The following is a 25,899-nucleotide window of genomic DNA, read 5'->3' as shown; positions in this document are numbered from 1 at the left end:
TCTATCTATCTATCTATCTATCTATCTATCTATCTATCTATCTATCTCAGTGGTAGTGTTTGGGCATGACAAGCAGACATCAAACATGTCAAGGAAAGAGAATTTGTTTGAGGCATAGAGTGGTAGAAGCTGAATGTTTTTTGAGTGTCTGCATTTTAAAAATGCTCAGTGGAGCCAGTGAAGTAGTTCCTAAACTAAGAAAAGTTCTACACTCATTCAGTAGATACTGCTGGTATTCAAGAAATGAAAGTACCATTAAGGGAAGAACTGGTAGTTTAAAAATTAGGAGAATGAATGGGAATTTTATTTACAAATACTTAATTGCATTAAGCCTGAAGAAGCCTTTTGTAGAAAGAAAACCAGGGCAAGCTCTCACCAAGAGTGTGCCAATTCACTAGAGTGCTGCTGTAATACTCAGTATAATGGAACAGTGAAGTTGTGTTATAGAGTCACAGAACAATTTGAGTTGGAAGGGACCTTAAAGACCAGCTAATACAAATGCTCCCCCATGGCCAAGAACATCCTCCTGACCAGGTTGCTTCAAGCCCCATTCACCCCAGCCTTGAACTCTTCCAGGGATGGAGCATCCACAACTTCTCTGGGCAACCTGAGCCAGTGGTTCATCACACTCAGTGTAAAAAATGTATTTCTTATGTCCAATTTTCTTATTTTCTTCTGATTAAGTTAACAAATGAGGTAACAGAGATTTCTGGATGCTGCCTAAGTCTGGGCATTGCAGAGCCAATCACAGGCATAAGAACTGTGCATCAACAGCAAGTCCAAGAAGTTTGAGATACAGTTAATACAGTTACTACAAACTACAGACTTACACACACAAGCTATTTACACAGAATTGCAACAGCTCAGAAGGTTTTGGGTTCTCTTGACAATCTCTTTCATATACCTGAATGTTGACAGTTTTGAAAGCAAAGGAGATTAATCTTGCTAATTACCATACACCACTGCAATATAACTAAGTATACAAGAGTCCAAATTTGTGTTGATTCAGTTCTTACCCTGACTGACAAATCTTTGAATTTGTGAAGATGCACAGAACATCTTGTAATCACTGTTGTAAGATATTGGGAAACCCAGATCCTATTGGCAAAATTTGAAGAAGGTTCAAGAAGATTAAGATTTCACTTGCCATCAGAATATTCTTCTTGATAAAATTTTCACTTTATAGACTTTGTCAATGTTCCATTTCATATCTAACTTTTGTCATGCAATATGACAAAATACAACATTTGTGGAGTCACTTTGTACTTCATCCATCCAGACTGTCATGTATCTGCAGTACACAATCCATCTGAATGTGTGAAACATATACAGTACACATTTATGTAAAACTAGTAGTTTATTCTTTTGAGCTTACCTCTGTTAAATCAACAAATTTGTGTCTGATGCTAGGTGCAGACTCAAGAGCTCGTATTTGTTGAATTAGTTCGTATCTTTTCCTATTCCTCTCCTCCTTTTCTGCTAAAGCTTGCCGGAGAAGTTCTTCACTTTCTTCACAAACCTGCTGAACTGAAATATAAGAATTAATCTCAGTTAGCTGTTTGCCTATTTTAACAAGTAGTCCATCTGGAGGAAAATTCATATGCATTCATGAATAATGATAATAATACTGATCTAAAGGCACTTGAGGGAACAGTCTGGTATTGGTGGGAGGAATCATTAAAGAAACAAATGAGTACTTTCCACCTCCACCATCTATCCTATTCAGCACATAAATGTACTATATGCATACACAGACACTGAATTACTGCTTTGTAATTTCTATTCTCATTTGTACACAGTGTTTCATTACTTAATAAAAGGATATTATAAAATAGAAAATATTCATAGTCTTCCAAGCTATGTATATCCTAGAAATGACTGAATTGCAAAGGCTGGTAGGCTCTGCTAGTCCATTTTGGAGTGACTAACACTCTTTGCCTGCCTCTATCCTTATGAATACAAGTATGGAGATACACAAGCAGAGAAGTCTGCATTTGACAAAGTAAAGTCATTATCATGTGCTACTTTTAGATGGAAGGGAAACTGGTTGCAGAACATTAATTATGTATTTCTCCTGTTTAAACTAAGAGTAATTCCCATGAACCAGTACCTTAGAATTTCTAATCTTCCCATTGCCAGCTGATTCCTGAATTCATATTCATACATTCATGGAAATGTATAGCCTGGATCTTTCCCTCAATTTCACTTTCCCTTCTGTAAAAATTGTAATTGGTACACTAAAGAAAGATGAAGTAATTTGGGGATATTTAGCATCACCTCTCATTTTTCTGGCAATATATATACCTATCTGTTGTTTGTATTCCTGGATCTTTGCTTTTACTTGCTTTACATTCTTGTGTCCTTCCATGACCTGTTCCACCAGCTCTTTTATTTCTTTCTGTTCCTGTAGACGTTTCTCTGCATACAGGTGCATCAGCTCTGTTTTCTAAATCACAAATGAACAGGTGAATACAACTCCTGATAAGTGGTGATCTGAGTGCTTCTAATCATTGAAACAGGGTAAGGACAATTGGATTCACACTATTGTATTATCCACAAAAGTAATAAGGGACAATGGCTGGGGCAAGAAAGAGTCCCACATTTAAGCTCCCCTCTCTGTGTCTGTTTTTTACATAAAGTGTTATGCCCTGCATGACATTTGTACTGCTGTTTTCCATTATTCACTCCTACATGTTTCCAAAAGCAGACAGAAAGAGTAATTTCTGGATCTGGTTGTGAGATAGCAACCAGAAGTATGCTAATCTAATATATTGCTAATTGTGTGCCTGCAGGAACTTCTTGGGCCCAAGTCACAGCTCTGTATTGTCAATTCCACTTTTGGGTACCATATTCCTTTCTTTGTCAGAGGAAAGGAAGAAGCAGGAAAATTTATTTTCTCAGATTAGATTCCTTGCTGCTCTTCCTGTTTTAGATGGAAGACCAGAGTTTTAAAAGAAGGAAGGGGGTCAGCATGACAGCTGAATATTGGAGAATATCTGGAGATCTGCTTGTTGACAAGCAAAGGGAGATATGTGGAACTGGTTGGGCTAGAGCAAGTAGTCTTTGCACAGCCCCAGATCTATTCATTTTGGGACATTTCTGCTAACAAATAAAACACATATGCTTTGAAGTTGAATTAATATAATTTTGGAATGTGTATGAGCAATCACACTATGCTCAGTTGTACACACTGGGGTTCACTTTAAGTTCTTGCTATAGTCTTCCTAAACAAACATGAAGACTCAATGCCAAAAAAGATTCAAAGGTATTGTAGGACAGAAAAGGAACTCAATAAACAAATTTTCATTTTGTAGCATGGTCTTTATGAAAATTTTGTACATTTGTGGTCTCATTTTATGTTGCTGAGACACTGTACTGACATTTGTGAGATGGTCAAGAGACAGGTATTGGCCTACAACTAACTGCAGAAATAGAAAAGAATGTGATGGTTGCTGTGAAACGTTTCAAATCTGTAGTATTTGGTGATTCTTGAACACCTGTTTAGTTTATAAGAAAAGCACTGGGAAAATGTGAGTTGTGAAAATAACAAAAAGATCTGGCAATGATTTTGAGAAACTGTGATTTGCCAGATTGAAAACAGTGTGAAAATATTTCTTGGCATAAATATGCAGTTTTCCATATAGATGGATTCAAGGAGGGCTGTCCGTCTGAATTTTCACCTAAGAAAAATCTAGGTGTGTCAGATAGTATGAAGTAAATTGAACTATATCAGTTTAAGAAAACAAATACTTTCATATTTGTGGCTCTCATTTTAACAATATAAAGAAATCAGTTATGTATTGTTGATTTCAATGCTAATGGTGCTTATCTCAGTATCTGTTCTAAAAGGATTTGCATAATGACAGAATATAGGGAGCATTCTTTGACCTGCTTTTATTCAATTTACTTCATTAAGTGTTAATCAAATGAAAAAAACTTGTATAAAGTACTTTAATGTATAAGCATTGCTGTATCTGGAAGTTATAGCCCTCTTTTTCCTTTGTTTGCAGACTCCAGTGAGTAAAGAGACTGCATAGAATTTTACACCTCTAATAACAGGTATCATCTGTGCTATGATTTGCACAGATTGGAAATCAGCAAAATTTGAGCATTCCTGTATGTATTACCTCTTCTCTCAATAGATCAGCTTTCTTCTTATTTTCTTGGATTACACTCTGATGGGCTAGAACTGCCTCTTCATAACTCAGTTTTCCTTGAAGCCTCCTACACTCTATTTCAGCCAGTTGTTCTTCCAAATCTTTTCCACGCATCTGTTTCTGCCATTCCAAGAATTCAGTTGGGTCTCCAGCTCCTTGTTGCAAATTTTCAACTCTGCAAGAGAGAAAATAAGCATATAGTATTTTAGGGATCTGGCTTTGTAGCCCTTCCTTGGTTTGTAAAGCATTTCCAGTAGCCTTTGATAGAAAGTGTTTGATCTCTGCCAAGAAAAAAAGCACTTATCACAAAGCCGTTTGACAGATATATTTTAATTCCAGTCTAAGAGGTGTTCCTACTATGCGTACAGCCTGAGAAAGCCAGACTGGAAGAAAGTGCATGAGAGCAGGGACCTGAAAGTTTTCAGTAAAACAAAGCCCCAAGAGAGGGCAAACTTTAGCTGTATATGGATTCTTGTAAGGAGCAGAGAGAATCAGGTAAAGGGATGTACATTTTCTCAGAGGACTGCGTTGCTTAGTGGTAGAAAGAACAAGCAAATTTTCTCTTTGACAGTCTTCTTGTCCACTTTAACACAGAGAACAAAAAACTTCTGCTTAACACTCTCTGTTTTGTATTTTGTCAATTAAATAATATTGCTGTAATGAGCCAAAAAAGTATTCAGCTCTTAATCAAAGTCACATCCCTATTTTTTGTGCTCAGCTGAGAAAAACATAGCAAAGCCCTGGGGCAGGCCCATGGAAGTCCTGCAGCAGAGAAGGGAATGAGCCAATAACTAGGGCAGAGACACAAACACTGGAGTGAATTGCCTCTTACTGCTGCTCCCCAATGCATATACATGTGATACATCTCTCTCTCTCTCTCTAAATATATCTATCTATCTATCTATCTATCTATCTATCTATCTATCTATCTATCTATATATATATATATATATATAGATATAGATATAGATATAGATATATAGATATAGATATAGATATAGATATAGATATAGATATAGATATATAGATATATAGATATATATGTTTTGTGTTAAATGCAGCTGAAGATTAAAACTCATGAAGAAAAAATAGTGTCAAGTTACAAGGAACTATTCCTTTGCTGAGTGGAACAAATTCTGCCAGCTAGAGTGAACAGTTGCATATGTAATATGGAGGAACCTCAATATATGTGAATAGCTGATAACAGTACCTGATTGATGTTTAATATTTACCTGCTAAAATCCTGATGCATGAACCAGAACCTGTTAGGTCCAAAGATCAAATCCAAACTTACACAGTTTTTCCAGGACTTAAAATGCTATCAATATTTAGTGCTTAGCCTGCTAAGCCAGGATTAGAAGTAATACTAAAGCAGGATGACATGATGTAAGTTTTATCTTTGTGAAGTATTTTAGTGAAAATGTTATGTGATTCCAGCTGTAGAACACAACTTTCAGTGGCCATCCAGGAGTCACCCTTTCCCTAGTAAATATCCTCTGAAAAGCTTTGTTGCTGAATAAGCAGTAATCTTTGTCAGGATTTCTTAGAGTGCTTAATGCACAAAAGGACCTGCAACCACTTATTATCCCCCTTCCCCACCACCCTGATTCAGTGCTTGTGTTCAAAGACAGATCTGCTGCAGTGTGACTGTTTAACAATAGATGGGACTGGAGTGAAAAGAAATATGAGAGGAAGAGCTATGGAAATCCCAGTTGGTGTGTGTATAGTTTCTTCCCAGGAGACACATTTAAGCCCGGGTTAACAGCCTTGGTCCTTGCCTAAGCTACTCCAGAGATCAGCCTGCAGCCAGCCCAGGGCCAAGTTGACTCTGCTTTCTTGACTTGGCTTCCTGGCTGGACCTTGGCCCAGACTCGTCCCTTTGGACTCTCGTAGCACCCTTGGCTGACCCTGCTGCCTGTCCCTGAATCTGACCTGCTGCTTGCCAGGGGGCCGTGGAGCCTCTGTCAGTGAGGACACTGTCCCTACTTGCCCTGCTGTCACTCTCAGCTCTTGGCTTATCTTACTTTAAGGAACAGCACATTCTTAGAGTGCTATATCTTACTGTGATAGAAATGGACAGGTATTTTTATGTACATATAAACAAGTTAAAGTATCAAACTTGGCATGTAGTTGATCACAGCCATTGAAGAAAATGGAGATTTTTTTATTTGGCTTAATATAGATGCATCTTGTACAAAGGACACAGAAATAGATATGTATTCAGGTGATTATTTAGTCTGGAGAACTGGAATAAATATAAAAGTGATCCCTGTTAGACTTTGCAAGTGGACACTATCCAGAGTGCTAAATCAGAACATAGTAACAGTGTACAGCATCTACACAAAGATAATTACTTTACTGTAGACATTTTCCTCAGTCCACTTCAATCCGGTTCTCTTTTCCTTTGTAATTTGTTTTTATAGAATAGAATGCCTTACAACAGATCCATTAGTTTAATTTACCTGGAATTTACTTAATTCTTTTTGATGTGGTCCATATCCTGTGGTTCATATCCAGGGATGTGAAAAGCAATCTTAGGTGGAGTGTGGTCCTACCTTTTGAGCTCCTCTTCCAATTTCCGCTGGTAGAGGGCGCCCTCCCTCAAAATAGCTGCTGTGTTTAATTTAATGGGTATATTGTCAATCTGTCAGGAAAGGGAATGTATATTCCATAGTTAGTAATGTAAACCATGAAACAAGGCATAAAAACATCTCAGCGGGTTAAAGAAATTGACCCAAGACAGCATAAATTTTGCTTAAAGCATTCATCTAGCATTAATCTGACATTCACAATGAAATTGCATGCTGTTCATAAACCACTCAAGCTGCTTAAGAAATCAGCAAAGTCCCCCAAGTGGATTATAAATTTGTAATCAGTCTTGGACCATGTCAAATCCCATAGAATGTCTTCACTTCCTTTCATATTTTCCAGTGCTCATATACATTGTGCAAAAGGATTTGATCTGTTTTGGACAAAGACAATAAACTGCCTCTCTGAAAGATGTTTAGTTAGCCAGAACAGTGAAGTAAAACAAAAGTGGCACCTTTCATAGGAAGATCTTTGAAGCATTTGATAAATAATCACTATTACAATGTAGAAATATTTCCAAGACAACTGGAATCACCCATTGCCATATCAATTTTCTAGACAGTAGAAATGAAGAATAGCTCTCAGTGACTTTCAGGCCTCAAGGTGTAACTTGGACTAGATCCTGTGGCTGCTTTGTTAACTCTTCAAAGTATTGTGTTAAGACTGACTCCCAGACAACTTCTAAATACTGAGGGAGGAAAGGATCAATTCCTCTGCCAGTTAAAATTGTTCCCTGCACAGGTAGGGTGTTCAGAGAAAATGGGTCACCTTTGCAGACACATGTAAGAGACCTGATCTGAACCAAGCAAAGCAGTGCTGCTGAAATAAGAACTGGGATCATTCCTGCAGAAAACAAAGCTTAATCTTAACATGTTTGACTTCAATCCAGACAAGTTCTGTGTTCAGAATTCAAACGTGTATTTAAATTCCAAAAACACATGCACAGAATCACTCAAGCTACATACTGCAAATATTGTATGCAGAAATATGAAGTCTCCTGAAATGCATAACTGGAAAAAAGGTGTTATAAATTATATTAATTAGGTAAGTTGAGAATAGCAAACACATTCCATCACCTAGAATTCACTAAGTAAAATTACTGTTTTTATGCAGATAGCATATTTTAATGCAAAAAAATTAATTACCTGTCAGTGTAAATGATGTAAATGCCAGTGTGAATTACCTGTCAGTGACAAAATGATGATAACTTGAAGAATTTAGGAAAAGAATCCAAAACAATGTATTTTATTTCTTTTGTTTGACTTACTATGACTTCTTAATGCCCAATGAAGTTCTACCTTTTGATTTGCATCTCAACACATCTCAAAGCCTTCTGCATTATATGAACAATTTGGATTTTATGCCTGTATTGTGTATAAAATATTTCCTTAGAAATTTTCTCTGACACATGTAGATGTTTCTAAACTTTGGACAGTTTTCTGTGTATACAGATTTCATGTTCTGTATTTACCAGCTACAATTTAGATAGAGAACTGAACCAAGAACAATTATGTCAATACCTTAAACTTCAGTTTCACAGTTTATTGACCAGAAATCTGACTGACAATGAAACAGAAATATGGCAATATAGTTAAAATAACTGGGACTTCCAAGACATGTGCAGGCAGGTATAAATGAAATAACTGAATATATTCTTCTATGTCATACAGTATCAAGGAAGTTATGAATTTTACTCATTATCTTCCTGTCATGAGATATCTTCCCTTTTTTCAAGATGAGAAAATGGAAGTAAGTTGAAAAATTACAGAGCACTAATTCTTGTCAGAAAATATGATATTCACTATTGCCACCTAATGAACATGCAACAACTCACCAAAACAAATAAATATGTAAAGAGCAAATATTATATGAGCAAGAGGCAGACTGAGATAGAGTGATTACGCATTTGTACTGTCTCATTCTCCCAGTGAAAAGGATGAATAAATACTTTGGAACAGAAAGAGAAATAATTGCTGCTGCACATAATATAGGTCTCTAAAATAAAAAAGAAATCATATAATGTGGGTGTTCTAAAAAGAAGAAAGCAAAATAACATTATATAATTCCATTAATTTGAAGATAGATTAAAATTTATATATATATATATCTTAGATAAGCTATCCTCTTAGGATTTGTCTACTCAGAGAGTGGCACAGGCAAGAAGGTGACAGGAATAGAAAGTATTTTAAAAGTCAATAACAATGTGCCTATCTCTGCTTGAAAGTTACAGCAGCATCTTGAATATCACCTAACCAACCTTAAGGCAAATGTGTTTGGACAAGATAAAACTGTTTATGCATCTAGAGGAGATACCAGCAAGTTTTAGAAGTGATGCTAATCAATGCCAGAGGATGCCAGATCCATATTTTTCTTATTGCAATTTAGGCAGATGGCTTGACTCTTGTTAGTGTGCACTAAAATTGTATTATTTTATATTATCAGAAAGGGCAATGGAATATACAGAGTTTTGAACTGAGCCCACGTAATTACAGGTCACTTGTGTTTGTTTTAACTATGGAAATATTTCCCGGTTTGGGTTTTTTTCTCTTTCTTTTTGTGCAAAATGAAAAAGGGTCTGATTACCTTCCTGTAATTTAAATGCTGCTGGACTGTAAGCAAGCAGACTGAGTAGTTGATAGTGTTACTAAAGATAACTTCAGTGTGTGATAAATGCCAGACAGACTTTAGAAATACTTGCCAGATGCCCAGTCCTCCAAGCAGAGATTCAATCTTTTCACAGTGTTTATGAGCTGTACCTAAATATGTAGTTTTAAAGAGTAGGCAGACCTGTTCACAAGATATTTGAGACCCCAATACAAGCACAGCTGAAATTATTCTGTGTAAGAACTTGAAACAAATGAAAGGTGCCAGACTGAACAGTATAAGACTGAAGATAATCTGTAGTGCAGTTATTGCAGAAACAGCAATGTGAGTTTTCATGTGTTCCATTGTTAAGGCTGAACAGCTCTTTCCCCATGTTTACAATTCTCTGACCCTTGAAAATTCTACAAGAGAAGCAATCAGGATAGTGGATTTCATGACCTCAGTATGTGTCTGAAAGCAACAAGGCAAACATCCAACCTGATTGTATATTGTGTAGCAGACAGTCATTACCTGGAATGATTGCTCAGCATTCTTTAGGATCTCATTTTGAAACAGTGATGTACTGATGCAAGATTCTTCTGTCCTTATGCCAAGTTCTTAAACTAAGGATTCATGATTATTTGTTTGCTGGGCACAATTCTAATTTCATACTATTTTACATAAAATCTTCTCCCTTTGTAACTGAAAACGCTGTTAAAGCAATTTGTTTACATTGTGCAACTGCACACAGTTTACCTCAGGGAACCAAAAGGTTTTGATCACCCTGACCAGTCTCACCCAGGACCTCCACTCACACCATCTGCTCACTGTCCTGGGAGCCCCAGTTGGACTTAGAAATGGGTTTCAGTTTCCATTATGCTGGGAATTCTGCTTCTGGTTGTGTCTCCATTTCTGTCTCCTGCTGTCAGGGTTCTCAGTTGCCAGACCTGATTTGTTACCTTGTTTTATCCAAGACTGACTTGCTATCAACAGAACCCATCTCTGCCACCAGCCTCTTCACCTTCAGATATTGTGTCCTGCTTGATGAGGGCACTGCTTGTGCCTTCATCATCTTTGGCTCCTTACTTCTCTTCATGGAGTAACCCTGACCATGTATTTGTGTATTATTAATGGTGCATAGGACAAACTCTATGAACCATAGACCCAATCCATCCCATGCTCCTGGCCAAAGATCTTAGTGTAAAAACATGGATTCAAATCAAGTTTCCATAATGACAAAATTTGCACGTGTCAGATTTTCAAGTACATTTGACAACAGTTCCTTAAAGGTTACTCACCTTGCTTTGGATCTTTTGAGCCTTGAATGCTGGTTTACTCTCCATAATGTCATGTATGTTCTGCAGTTCAAACCAAAAATACTTTATGTCATTTCAGAAACAAATTTTCAATTACTCAGCAGAAGATATTAGGTATTTATCAAAACTAACACTTGAATATTAATCAAATATGTTTTGTAGAATAACAAATTCCACATATTTTGGAATTGAAAGATACACAAAAACTTGCTATGTACACCCAACCTAGTGAGAATATGAACTTACAAAGGTAGGTTCAAATATTGACTAAAATAATGCTAAGAAGTAACAGTGATTCTTTCTTTGACTATGAAATATTACTTATATATATATATATGAATATATTCATCTTTCAACTGAAATAGATACTGAGAGGACAAAATAGAATATCAAACACACTTTATGGAATTATTAATTAGTGGTAGAATTCTACTGATGCTTAATAATTTAATGTTGTTAGCTATAGATACTGATTTACATAGTTTGATGACATAACTGTGAACTGGGAATTAACCAAAGCAAGGATTCTGTATGAACGGGACCATTATTCCCTCAGCTTGGCTGCTCTGTGGCATAAAAATTAATGGAAAAATAATATGTGGATTTAGAGAAATATTGCCAGTTTGGAGATTTGTTGGAGCAGTTTCACAGAAAGGTTGCTTGTCTCAAAATTAGGAAACTAATAAAGCAGCACCAGAAGTATAAGAAAAGGGGGTTGTGCATTATGCATACAAAGAGGCAAATGCTGGTAATAGGGATGTGAAATGACACTATAACTATAAATTGTAGCACATCATTCTTAATTCCAAATAAACATATTTTTTAAATACTCTAAGGTATCTTTAAATACTCCAGTCATTTTTCATCTCCCTTCTGGGGAATTTTTCGGCATGTATTTTGCACCATACCTCTCTCTTTTCAGGCTTGATGGTTGCACACCTGAACTGCTTAGTATTTGCTTCCAGGAGAAGATCCTACAATTGAAACAATTATCTTAAAGACTGTGTTACATTTAAATTCTCTAAGAATAATTTTATGTCTCAAAAAGTCTTGTAGCCCCAACCACTATATTCACAGAATTATGGAATGGTTTGGGTTGGAAGGGACCTTAAAGATCATCTTGTTCCAAAAGCCTCTGCCATAGGCAGAGACACCTCCCACTAGACCAGGTTGCTCATAGTTCCAACCCACCTGGCCTTAAACACTTTCAGGGATGGGGCATCCACAGCTTTTCTAAGCATCCTGTGTGAGTGCCTCACCATCCTCACAGTTAAGAATTTCTTCCTAATATCTAATCAAAACCTACCCTCCTTCAGTTTGAAGCCACCCCTCCTCATCCTGTCACTCCCTTCTCTTGTAGAAAGTCTCCATCCTTGCTGTGGGCTCTCTTCTGGTACTGGAAGACCACAATTAGGTCACTCTGAAGCCTTCTCTTGTCCAGGCTGAAGAATCCAAATTCTCTCAGCCACTCCTCTTAGAGGAGGTGCTCCATCCCTCTTGGAACAGAATCCAATGTCCCTTTCACATGGACATGTGGACAGCTAGTAATGAGTAGACTTGTACTGGCTAGTAAAAACTAGTCAGGAATTTTCAGAACAGGGGTGGGAGAGTACTGATAAAATGGAGCCACATGACATACCTTTTATCAAGTTTATATTATTATTTGATTGGATATGGTGACTACAGTGTGGGAATGGAGAAATAAAGTGGAAATGGATATTTAATTAATTCCTTTCCAATGAGAAGACAACAACAATCTGCTTTAACTATGAGCTACCTCATTGAACAAGATTCATGTCAAAGTTTGGATCAAATAGCTAGATCTGTTTGTATTTTCCAGGCCCTCCCTTCTCCTACTGTCTTAACACACAGAGCACGTACTCCGTTTCTTTACAAACCAGGATGACTTCACACTCTCTCAGTCTGCTGAAGGGAATGTATGAAGAATATGTAAGAATGTGAAGTCATAATCTGCTGGTATTTTAAAACAGTGAATGAAATGTGGTTATTTTTCAGTTATGACAGGAAAAAACCCTCAAAAATATTTAAATTATTTTGTAATTTGAAGCCTTAATAAATAAATGAATACCTTATATATCCACATGTCTGTGGGATTAGAAGAACCATTGTGAAGAAAAGAAAGTAATCATGTCTCTTCTGCTATTTTACATGGCTGCTTGCAAAATTTCATGTATGGTACTTTTATAGTGAGAAAAAGATGGACCTTCTCTTGGACAATTAGTAATAAAATAAAGAAGGTGGGAAAAGGGTGCTAAAACAGAGTAGAGGATACAAACTCCATGACTCTAGAGAAAAAGTCATGAGCTATTTATTTGCAAAAGCAGATATGTTTCAGATAAAGTTCTAAGATTTGTGAAGATAACACAATAAAGAAGAATCAGTTTAGAAGAAAGGAAAGGATAGAAGAACAAAATACACTTACTTTTGCTTTTTGGATATTTTTTGTTTTCATTTCCTCTAGTTGCTTTCTTTCCTTTGGAGGCTTATAGATGCTTGAAGGAACCTATATTAAAAGACAAAAATCTCTAGAATATGGGATATAAAACATTCCAAGTGACACATTCTTGCAGGCAAAAATAAGCTCATCCACTTTTACTGTAGAATAGCAGCAGTTAATTTTTAAAAATATTGATTCTTTTCTATTAGTGCCACTCTAGAAGACAGGGACAGATTCCAATTAGTTGGAACTACCTAGCTTTTCAGTTCTGTTCAATATAGCATAACCCCTGCTCAAAAGACCAGAAAGGACAATATTGGAACTAGTACAAGAAAGGCTAAAGCAATAATAAATCCTGTAGGACCTATCAAAGGGAGAAAAATGTTTCCAGAATGGGAACAGTTCTGTTTGGCATTTCATAAACTTGACTTTCACAGCAACAACAGCCAGATAGGGCAGCTGAATAAAGTTAAGCTGTGGCACCATGTGTGGTAGTAGGAACAAGTTACAGACTCCAAAGAAGTTCAGGGAAGAGAAATCCTTTGAAGTTTAATAAATACCCAGGACATTCATTGTAACTGAGGAGGTCTTTGAGCTGAAATGGTGGGACCCTGAGAAGGAAGTTGGAGAAAAGCAGCAGATGTCCCATCCCCCTGATCTTCCCAGACTTCTGTGTTTAAGCAGTGCTGGGAAAAATACACTGGGTAAAATGGGCCTTTGTTTTGGTTTACCATGGCTGTCCCAATGTCCTGGCAAGGGAAAACCATTGGAGGTGTGGATTAAGTGTTTGGGAGGTAAAGGACTCGGAGGACCCCTTCTAGCATTAGTCAAAGACCTGGGAAAGCAATCACATGTCAGCTAAAATGACCAGACCGTGACTGGCTGTCAGTTGGATCAGCAGGACATTAGGGACTTCAGGTTGATTTCTGTATTTGCTTGAGCAATACATTTATCCCAGAGTAAGCTCTTAAAAAAGATTGGATGTCTCCTTGAGAGGAGTGGCTGAGAGAGTCTGACAGTTTACTGGACATCTGCCTAAATATTTACCTTGCTAAAAATGTGCTAGATCAATTAAAAGTTACAGAATTAATGCAAGGATTAATGGGGAAAATATATATTCCATCTTGTACTGGAGGTCAGTTCAGGGAACATGGGAATCCTATCTAGCTTTATTGGACTATATAATGAACTACACTTACAAAAAATCATTAATCTGTTGGACTTTACACTGTCTTTGCAATGTGACATCTTTATCTACAGGTAAAACAAATGCACAAACAGAAGAAGCTAGCAATTAAATGCACTGCTGAGACTCCTCAAGCATTTTTGTGAGCTTTTAAAGTGAAGTAGCAGTGAAAGTATTTCCCAGAAGTATCTAATAATTTTTATTATGCTTTTATGGATGGAGAAATGAAAGCCCAGAAGATTTGCACAGGATTCCACAGGCAGTGAGTATCAGTTTATTTCATTCTTCTTCCTATTCATGTGCTTTACCTGCAAACTGCACTCATCTGCCAGAGTAAGCTGAAAATGTCTCCTCAGAAACTGCTATGCTTATTCCAAGTAATGGAAGGAGGAGCATTTTCCATCAGCTGTTTCAAAAACATTCTTTGCCTTGTGATTTAGCCCATGGGGATGAGTACAAGCAGACAGACAGACAGACAGACAATGCAGCAATTACCAATTGTTGGAAGAGGATAAAAAGTCACTACAAATAAATTGTAAATTACAGCAACACAGAGATCAAAACAGGCCAGACTGTACCTATTTAATCCAAATGTGAAAAAGGGGGCTGGGGATAAGAGACACCAACTTTGCTTTCCGTCCCCTGGCAGTGGTCAGCCTCACATAGCCTGTGTGACATCCTTTAACCAGAGGATTATTTAGGGAGTAGGAACCACAAGAAGTTTAAGGAAGAAAAAAATGAATGATCACTTTGAACTTTGGTACTCATCACTCTCCTATTTTTTAAAGTTACTGTCATAAGATGGACAAGGGAAAGCTAATGCAATGCTATTGTATGATGTGTTTCTATTTTTATAGATAAAATCACAAATATATTAGTGGGTTTGCATATTTGCAAGCAAAATCCTCTGTACTGGCTAAATGATTTTACCCATTTAATTATTTTAAACAATCAGTAGCTTCACTCATGAAGCACAGATGAAATAATAGAAAAATATATTAAAAATATATTAAATTTGGCTGAATGGTGTAACAATAATATCCCAGTGCAGCCTTTTTTTAAAATATATGATTGGTTTACAGAAAATTTAAAAATAAAATAATTGCATAATCTTAATATTTTAGTACAGTGCTGATATTAAAAGAATGGATTTTGTTACTCTAGGCCAAGATATCCAAGAAAGTTGAATGTGTCTAAATAATTTTGCAGATTATCAGGTGTATGCACCTGTCTCCATTTGTTTCCTTTGAAAACCTCAAGGTAAAGCACTCATTTTTCCTTGTAAAATTGTATTTATATGTGTGCATATATATGGGCACTCTTGTGCATGTGCAGGTGTGCAAAGGCCAGTGGAGACATGAATAACCTTTAGACCAAATATTTGGAGTGAATTGTTTTATTATTAGTTCTCAAAATTAAAATGTTTTTCCTTTTTACTTAGTGGCCCCCATTTTTGATGAATGTTTATGATGATGAATGATTATCTTAAGCTTCTAGGGCTGTGTTACCCCAAGGCCAGTTACTTTCCAAGGCCAGTGGGGAATCCCATCTCATTATAGGTCACTACTGCCCTGCCCTCCCCTGGGAAGGGAGCGTGTGCTCAGCACACAGGATGGCAGTGCCATCCCAGCTCCTGACCCAATGTGTCTGAAACATCTCATCTAACTTGGAAACAAATGCTTGGAATAAAATAATGCTAGAAAGCAATACCTAAAATAATAATCCTGTAAATCAGAATGAACTAATTGCAGCACAGGGATGCAATAACCTATGGCTCAAATTCCAGATGCCTCCATATAGTTCTGTACAGCTGTTCCAATGTGGAGCAGTAACTGTGGGTCATGGCTACAATAGTCCCTGCTGAAAAACCATGTGACAAGTTCTTCGACAGGTGCATGAGAACCATGAGTAAAACACTGGTATCTCATAAAATGAACACTTTTGTGAGATAATGGATGAGAACAGATTATGGGATGTAATGTGGAAGAGCTTTATTTCTTTGTGTTCCTCTGAATTACAGACAACCCTCCACCATACTGGAGCCACACTATGTCTGGCTCTCACCTTACTGACCCTTTCCTGCCATGTGAGCTGTGTTTTCAGCCTCTGTTCATTTCAGGATGTAAATTGGTGATACTGGCAACAACGTGGCAAAGTAAAGTGAAGCTTAATTTGCTGTGAGAGGTACAGAAATGAATAGAAGATATGTCACTACTACACTAATGGCTTTAGAGTCACACAAGCTTTAAATTTGCAAACCTGGCCAGAATGTAAACCAAATTTAGTATAATCCAAACAACACAAACGAACTTCACTAAATGCATCTGCATTAAAGCAAATTTATTCTAAGAGAGGCTGCACAGCATAAAGTTCTAAAATGACAGCAACATGACTCATTCCTATACTGATTAAGTGATTATTAAATGCAGTTTTTCAGAGCCTGGTATTAAGCTGTTTCAATGTAAAATCCCATTAACTGTATAACACACTAACATTAAATTGCTCTGCCATCCTAAAATGTAAATGGTTTCTAAGAGCATTCAACACATGTATTATTTAAAACCTGAAGTGCTAATACAAGGTGGCAGATAATGCCCAAATCTATGATTTCTATGCTCACTTCCAACTGCATTTAAATACAGATGATTTTGCAGTCTTTATTAAGTTAGTCATAGTAGCTTGATCCCAGATCCTGTTGGCTTTACCCCAGTGAGATAACATCAACTGTGGGTCTTTGATTTGTACCAGTGTAACTAAATCACAATGTGAGACAATAAGTAAAATAACTTAGCAATTCAAAGACAAATCTAGTCTCATGAGCACTGAATTTAAACTGAAAGCCTTAATTTTAGAGATTCAGCATTAAGACAAAAATAAAATTCCACCTTCAAGGAGGAGCTGCAAACCTAGAGTTCATCTCATTTCCAGTGAAACAGCTTCTTCATTTATTTTAATGAGAATTCATTTACAAAAAATACTAAATTTAGATTATTAACTCCCCTGCCAGGATTTTGTGCACAAGCATACGTGAAATTTAGTGTCTTTCAAAAAATAAACCAACTTACAGGTTGTCTTTTTGGCAGTGCTGGCAGAGGTGCTGGTGTAGGTGGAGGAATGGCACGTGGCTTGGGTACAGTCAAATTAAATTCCTTTGGCTGAGTGACTCTCGAAGTCTTGACAGTGGTGGTACGATTACTTAATTTGTCTGTGAGCTTTTCTATCAGTTGCTGCACTTTCGGCTGCCACCTTCAAATAAACACAGATTTTTCAATTTTATTTTGTTTGTCTCTTTCATACAGACTTACAAACAGTAGATAAGGTTGGCATTGGTGCAAATTCTGCCATTCAATTTTAATAAAACTGACGTATGAATCAGTACTCAGGATTTAGCTACACTGTGTTATTTAACCTCTTGATAGATGCTATCCACCCAGATTACTAGTGGTGAAATAGCCACAGTTGTTATGGAATAAACAACTATCTGGCCAGTTGGTTTTATGCAGGGCCAGATTAGGAGTCAGAAAAGCAGCTGTCATAGGCTAATTGCACGCTTTACATACTTAGATGAAGAGACTATGAACAGTGGTCTGGGTGTTGCCACATGTACCAACAGAGCACATGCAGATCAATCTTAAAGGACAGGCAGTTCTAATAGAAAAAAATAGAAAGATCCAAGGAATTTGGTGAATTATCAAATGAACCCTCTGGGGGCATCCAAGAAGATTTTGAGTTCTATAATTTTGGGCTTGTATCAAGGTTCAGACTTCTAAGGGTTGACAGGAAGACGCAGATTAAAGGTAAAACACAAACAGGGTATCACAGTCTAATTAAAGTGACAGCTTCAAGACAGTTATTCTTCCTCTATGTATGTTATATTCTTACATATTACACATGCAATGGAGCTTCCCCAGGAATTAAAAAGCAAATGACAATTCAAACTTAGTCTAAGTTGTTTATAGGACTGTTACCTTAGGTAGTACTGTCATTACAGGGTAAGGCTTGCAAGTAACTTATGCAAGTAATGAAGCTCCATTAAAATAAATAAGACTCTTTATATTAACCTCACTATTATATAATATTCTATTTATATTAATATTAGAAAGAGGAACACAGACACATTTAAAAGAATTTCAGCTACTGAACTGATTAAATTCATTACTGCATCTTCAGACCCCTGAAGGATGTTTCAAACCCAGTAACCAAATCTAGTGTTGAACATTCTTGTATAACTTACATTCACCACTTCCAGGCAAAACATGGATTCATTACACTCAGTGTAACTGACTGTGAAGGACAGCTCCAATAAACTTGCTGTTAATGAAACAAGTAGTGGTCTAAGCCTCAGCCTGCATGAATGCATATGTGCAAGAACTGTGTGGGTATGGATGTATATCTCCATATCTCTCTAGCTGTATTTTTATACTATTCTAAGCTTTTATTATAAATAGAATCACTACAATGGAATATTTTGAGTCAAATTCTGGCTTCAGATCTATCCCTGTGGTTCCTGTAGAGTAGTGCAAGCCAAATCTATGTTATATATTTGCTAAAGTGCTAATAAACTACACAGTGTGAAAGGATTAGTCTAGGGACTTCGATATGACAGAACCAGATGCAAACCTCTTTTTCAGCTGATATTGTTCATAACATGTTTTTGTCTAACATTGTTTGCCATCATCTGAGTTGATCTATTCTGCATTGAGAAGGATGAGTGACTCCAGCCACCTTGGTGTAATTTATCTGTTCTGGGTAAAAATTAGAGTAAAAAGTGACCCAGTAGGCTGCAGAGCTACTATTTCTCGACATGAAAATGTTCCAGTTTGGCAAGGGTACAATTGCTAGCATATCACCACCTAACCAATGAGTTGATGCACCTCAGAGCCTTTAAGCTGTTAAATGGTGCTGCAACTGTGTAAATAATAACTTTAAAAGACTTGCTTAAATGCTTATCTGATTTGCTCAGAAGGGATTTTATGACTATCAGTATAAACAAGTCTGTGCATAAAGCCAAAATCAGAGAAGTCAAACATTTTTTCAAATACCTAATGTCATAGAGATGTTGAAGTGACTGATGAGGCATGACTAAGATAATTTGAACCTTCTATTTTACTTTTATTCAGAGTATGATATTTTATCTGTTCAGGGGCATCAGGAAGCAAATGTACAACAGCTGTGAAAGGACTTTCCTGAGAGAGAACCTTGCCTCTGGGTAAGTAAAAGGGATTGCTAAAGACCTGTGTAGACCAGGAGGGTTCTGAGTGCCTTCAATAGGAGAAACATTTTAACAGAAGTGTGAGCTTTCAGGGGAAGCTTTCCCCAGCTTTTAAACTTTGAGATGGGCCAGAGGCTACTTAAGGACTACTTACCTTAGCAGTGGATCAATCCAGTTCTCTTTTACATACACTGAGTCGTAGAAGTGACTCCATTCATCTTTTATCCATGTGTTCAGATGCAAGCCATTGAAGAAGAACCTAAGAAACTAATAACAAGTGGTTTCTTTTAAATATGAATGTTGGAGACATGGTGTATGTAAGACTACAAAAAGATAGTTGCCTTTACTACAAACACCACTGAAGAACTTGACTGCATTTGACCTTGTAATTGCAAACACAGTTGCTTGGTATTTTTAGGTACTTATTAGCTGGGGGCCAGTCCCATGTTTTTTAGCCCTATTTTGTGAAACACTAATAGACACCAAATTTTTTTTGGTGGCAAAAAAAAAAAAAAATTACATGCTACAAAATAGAGATGTGTTTATTCATCTTTAATTTCCTTCAAACATTGTGAAACAATGGTTTTATTCAAAATTAATTATTACTGGAATACACTGATTTTAGTATAATCTTACAATAGAGTTTGAGTCCAATATACCTACGGTGGACTTCTGATTATCTATAACTGGAAGACCTATGAAGCCCAGAAATATGTCAGGCCAGACACTGCACCTGAATGACTTGAATTGTTTTCAGCTCCCTGGGAACTGGGCAGAAGAGAATTGCTGAAAAGTACAGTAAATGTTATACAATGTGGCTTTTTCTTTTATTGAAATATAATTAATTGGCATATTCTCATTAAAAGAAAAGACTGAAATTTGGCACACTTATGCATTGTAGGGGTCTACACACTGGAGAATTAACAACTGACATTTGAAGTTTTGTTTGCCACTCCAGTTCACCAGAAGGTCAAAAGCCTTTCTTTAAATCTTGAAGTATTCAAATGGCCTTTTGAAACACTCTTGAAAAATGGCACTCAGATTCAGCCTGCATCATTTACAGCAATATAAATTCCAAACTTGAATCTTATCTCTTCCATTAAAATTATTGGAAATGAAAGTACGACGCTGAAATAATCACAGTAAAAGCAAAAACATCCACTAAATAATTTTGACATTATGAGACATACTGTGAAGCAGTGCACTGTCACTTTGAGAAGCTTCAAATGGAGACTTGCAGAGCTTATTAGATTAGATTTGGCATCAGCCCCACTTCAAGTTGTTTTACACAGAGCCATAGAGTTCTTTGTATTGAGTTTTTAGTTCTGCAGAACTACCAGAGAGCTTCTTAATTCAAATGTGGTGCCAGGCCCAAGGTGCCTCAGAACTTTGTGACTAATTCAGCCACAAACAACTGAGATTTGACTCAAGGTGTTTGTAGGATGACTGGACATAATTTCTACCAGAAGTGTGCCTGAACCCAAGTCCACAATCTTAGTATGGATAATCCCCATCACAGATGGTGATAAGAGAAAAGAAACTTTTCTGTTTTGTGAACTGAATTGCTAGGAACAATTCCTAATATTTCTGTTTTGTCTTTGGCCACATGTGATACGGGTGAAAAGCCCAGTATCAGCAGTGATTGCTTTTACAGCAGCAGAATGAGTTTTTTCTCAGATTTCTGTTTGGATGTTACCAGGCTGTCTCCTTAGCAAAGTCACTGGTAGTAATTTGGTAACAGCATTATTCTGCTTACTCTTCTGTCTTGAACATTCCAAAACTTTCACTACTCAGACAGCATGATAATGAAGAACCATTTCCCTTCTGGAAGTGATGGAATTACACCAGCAATGAATTATACCCATGTTTATATTTTAATGTATACTCTGACTGTAGTAACACAAGTGTGTATAATTAAAGACTGTTTTTTAATGCACTTTTACAGGTGGGCTGAATTAATACCTTACTTTTGAGAATTTGAACTTAATATTCTTAACACACTTTCACACAGTGGGATCATACAGCTTTCTAGAAAATACATAAAAAATGGGAAATTTCCTCATCTAGTAATATCTTTACATCCATGGAGGCATTTGCAAAGCTGAAATGCTTACATTCAGAATATAAGATTTTGACTCTTCAGTTAAGGAAGTAACTGCAGGAAACAGCATGTTCTGTTTCTCCATACAGATCAGCCACTGCCTGAAAACATCAACCCAACTTGAACTGGTTTTACCCACCATCCACCATGAGACTGATCATGTCCTGCTATTCCTACCTCATCTTAAATTCTATTACAATGCCCAGCTCTTATGTAGTGATATTCCTTTGATTATCTCAGAAGTTCTGTAGAGCTGCTGTTAAAAGCAATCAGAACATGAAGCAGAAAAAACAGGTTCTTAACTGCTAGAAAGAAAACACTTTGTATTTTATATTTTTTAAAGACAATTCAGAAATTACAAAGCTGTTTACTTCAACTTTATATTTCAATAGTGTATTTTCTCTAACACACAAATCCTCACATTTTAAAATAAATGTAGAAGAATAGCATGTAGAATAATAGAATATAAAAATAAATTTGAGCCAGCAATGCATGGCTAATTTCTTAAAAGGATAATCACACTCAAGTTACAAGTATGGGTTTTATCCTATGGTTCTGTAATTATATCACCATAAAAATTTTTGCATGTATTCATAATATTACAGAATGAGAGCTTGTGATTTGCTGTTCAAGCAGATGAACATGTGTGTAAGTGAGGTAGCATTGTTATTCTGCCTAAATGAAAATATTTGAACATTCATCAAACATAGGGAAACACTCTGACTTTGAGTTGAATGGATTCCATCACACAAGACTTTAAGAGAAAGGTCTTAAATCTCCCATAGGTCGACACCATTCACCTGAAGACTATTCATCTGAGTGAGGTTTATCTGCATGATGAAGTAAATTCCATTCATCCTGTGATGTACTGAATTTTTAATTTTTAATTTTTAATTGAAGTAAATCTGTTGTACGAAAATATATGTGAATATTTTTTCAGTGTCTTAACTGAACTCAGACACAATAGTCATCAGGCAAAATCTAGAGGTCAGCATCCTGAAGGAGGTTCCCAAATTTCTGATAACTTTTGTTGCTAAGGCTGCAGATCTGCCTTCTGCTCTTTTGTCTCTGTTGCTGGGGGGACAAAATGCTGCTTCTAAACCTTCTGCTGCAGGTGCATTAATTTAATCTAGCATCACTTTGGAGACAAAGAAACTGTTCTAATAGAAGAAAAGGAAATCTAGGTGCCATGGTGATGAGGATCTGGTAAGATACTTAAGCAAACCAAGTCACACCTGCTACAATGATAGCAGGTGCACAACATTGGAATATGCAGCACTTCCTATCAGAAAAGAGTTATTCCAGATAAGGAAGGAGGCATTATCTAAACCAGAACATCAGGACTCTGATGCTTAAGCCATGTAAAGCTAGATGAATGGAATCAACAAGAGATAATTGGCACGATGTGGGAAAATTGTGTTGCTAGCTGAATGAGCTCAAGATGCATCCAATCCAGTAGCTTGTGTCTAAGATGTTTACCAAAGAAGGGGCTGGGAGAGCATTTTAGACAGAGTGATTTGTCTGTCTATCAGATTATGATAATTCTTCCACCCCCTCCTCTGCTGTTTTTAACTGTTAATGAAATATATAATTTTTGTCTCTGAATGGAATTAATAATAAGCATTCCATAGTAAGTCCATCTAAAACCAGACAACTTAACCTACTCTGTCCCTGTTGCAAAGCAACTCTATTCATTAAAGAGATGCTGGCATCCACATGAACATTCAAAATAATCACTATAAGGATAAACCTTAGCCTTTTGACTATTAATTATTAAAATTTGCCTATCTCTTTAATTCCATCTTTTTTATTCAAACAGCATATTTGGACTATGCTTTGAAACATCTGGATAATCAAAGGTTACAGATGCTGTGTCACCAGTGATTTAATTTTTAGTCCATTTTCCTGAGAAAACAGGGCTTATGAGAAAGCACTGCTGCTCAATTTATCCCTCTGCTCCTCTGTACAACATAGCTTTTAAGATAATTAGCACTTTAATTTTGAAAGAGAAGCAGAAGATAATTATATTTCTACAGTTACAATGAAAAATAGCAAACAAATCCTGAAGCAACCCCCAAATTCATTACTTCAGAAAAGGACAGGGAGGCAGAATTTTGTTGTCCCACTTTTTATTTGGCAGCAGTGGTTTGCTCAGTTGCATGTTGTACTGGGGCCATTGGTACATGCATAACTCTGAGCCAGCCAGTGTTTTTGGGAAGGAGAAAAAGTGATGGAAGCACAAGAGGCTTGATAATGGAAGTGGCAGTGGATTCTCCAGGAAAAGAAGAACACCAAACATCAGGAACTGCAAGTTTCAACAGGTTCATTGCATATGGAAAAAACATCTCCTCTCTAAAGTCAAAGAAAGAATGTAAGCAGAGGCAAGAGTGAGTGTGCAACTTGAAGAGACAATTGTAAATGACATAAACTGTAAATTATGTAATTATTTGACCTGCTTGGATTATATAAAATACATTTAAATTGATCTTTGACTGTATATAAGAATCACCCTGCACGTAAAGAAATTGAAGGGTTTTTGGTAAAAAAATACTAATTTCTGAATTTTAACAGAAAATAACAGTAATTTCTCCATTTAATTTATTCTAAAAGTTGAGAAAAGACATTTGATTAATCAAACACAATGAATGGATAATTATTTTTAAAATGTTTTGTACCTGTTGCATTTTTGCAGTGTCCAAGGATTTCACAATTCTGCTGAAGTGCTGAAAACCAATCTCTTCTAGTTGAAAAGTAGCTAGATAACATATAACTATCAAAAGATACATACATTTAAAATACAGCAGACAATTTTAATAAAACTATACTCAATGTACTAAATAAACCTGTACTGAATTCTAATAAATCTATACTATACCTAATAACCCTTTACTCAACCTACTCTGTGATTTAGACTGTTACCTTAATTTTAAACAGTTTTGATAGTGAATTTTTCAACATACTCTGGTTTTAATGTTTTGAGAGAGGATAGCTCTTATCCTTCTGTTACAAATTCATAGTTCATTATACATAACAACATTATAGATAACAAAAAATCAAACGTAAAATGTAATAGTTCTAGTATTTACTTCACTTTTTTCCCCAAGTGATCATATTGCCTAAAATGTTGTAATCTTTAATTTTATTCTGAATTGGAATAAAACCAAGTTTTTAAATTGTGAAATTTCAAACCTGAATCTTGCACTCTCTATGGCAAGAACACAGTTCAATGATCTTAGAGGTCTTTTCCAGCCTAAATGATTTATGATTCTATTCTATGATACAGGAAGAGGCACAGTCAGAACTGTGAAATTTTAGTAGACCTGTAAAGTTCATGGGCTCCTGTATCAGCTTTCATTTGTTCTCACTTCACTTTGATCAATCAGGCTTCACTTACAGTGCAGCTGCCACCAAACTGCAATGGTAAAATCAGGAAATTCTGGCCAATGTGCTGCAGCCAACTCAGTGTATCTTTAGGCTTCAATCTCATGTGCTTTACTACAGCAACGTATTTAATCAGTCTTAGCAGAATATACATTTATCTCCTACAAGCTTTATTAAATTCAAATCTGCTCACACATAGCAACAGCCTTTATAAGCAGCTTTGATCATTTAAGTGTCAATGCAGCTTGGCAAAGGGAATCACAAGCAGCTTAAAATATGTAAGCCAATGACCTTAGACTCTCAACTTGTTGATAAAGGAAAATTTTCTGTTCCTACCCTCTGCCTATGATTAATGGAAGCTTTTGAGTGGACCAGTCCTGACAATCCAATTATAGCATCACTGAGCTTAAAGGTATAATTTATGTGCCCTAGACAATGAAAAACATGGCTCTGGAGAAATTGAGACAATGAAGCATTACCATTTAGAAATAAACTCAATACACTAATAATTTCATCCTTGACAGTTTAGGCTCCCTTTTGTTGTTTGATTTCAATTTCTGTACTTTTCCAGATTGTGACAGAAGCAACCAGAATTGTAATAAAAATTTACTAGTTTTTAAAACACAAAATGTAGATCGATTTATATTAGTTAAGTTTCTTTGTAATTTTCAACCACTCTGAATTAAATGGACTTTTTTAAATATACCCAAAAAGATTCAGAACTTGACTTAGAGAACCAGTAACAGAGGTATTTGTGATGCCATCTTATTTAGGGCCTTAACAGATCAACCTCAGCATGTGTGTATTAAATAAATAGCATAAAATATTTTTTAAATTATTTTTTTCATGTACTTCTCAATACCTTAAATAACCTTGGGAGTAGTAACTACCCTAATTAACTGGGTAGATACTATCA

At 36.3% G+C, this 25,899-nt stretch overlaps 1 protein-coding gene across 1 annotated transcript in view; it reads right to left on the bottom strand.

Annotated features, from left to right (window-relative positions):
* CFAP99 (cilia and flagella associated protein 99) overlaps positions 1–25,899 on the bottom strand; it is a 48,743-nt gene that overhangs the window by 8,431 nt on the left and 14,413 nt on the right. Inside the window, exons 4-13 of the mRNA XM_021550731.3 lie at positions 24,278–24,372; positions 19,656–19,768; positions 17,355–17,535; positions 13,089–13,169; positions 11,554–11,619; positions 10,628–10,687; positions 6,713–6,801; positions 4,128–4,332; positions 2,305–2,446; positions 1,376–1,527 (exon numbers count right to left, since the gene is read on the bottom strand). Coding sequence (XP_021406406.2) covers positions 1,376–1,527; positions 2,305–2,446; positions 4,128–4,332; positions 6,713–6,801; positions 10,628–10,687; positions 11,554–11,619; positions 13,089–13,169; positions 17,355–17,535; positions 19,656–19,768; positions 24,278–24,372 — 1,184 coding nt within the window. The remainder of the gene's footprint in view (positions 1–1,375; positions 1,528–2,304; positions 2,447–4,127; positions 4,333–6,712; positions 6,802–10,627; positions 10,688–11,553; positions 11,620–13,088; positions 13,170–17,354; positions 17,536–19,655; positions 19,769–24,277; positions 24,373–25,899) is intronic.

Source organism: Lonchura striata, chromosome 4, assembly GCF_046129695.1.
Source record: "Lonchura striata isolate bLonStr1 chromosome 4, bLonStr1.mat, whole genome shotgun sequence".
Classification (NCBI taxonomy): domain Eukaryota; kingdom Metazoa; phylum Chordata; class Aves; order Passeriformes; family Estrildidae; genus Lonchura; species Lonchura striata.
The sequence above is the reverse complement of the archived record's forward strand: the minus strand, read 5'-3'. Positions and strand labels throughout refer to the sequence as shown.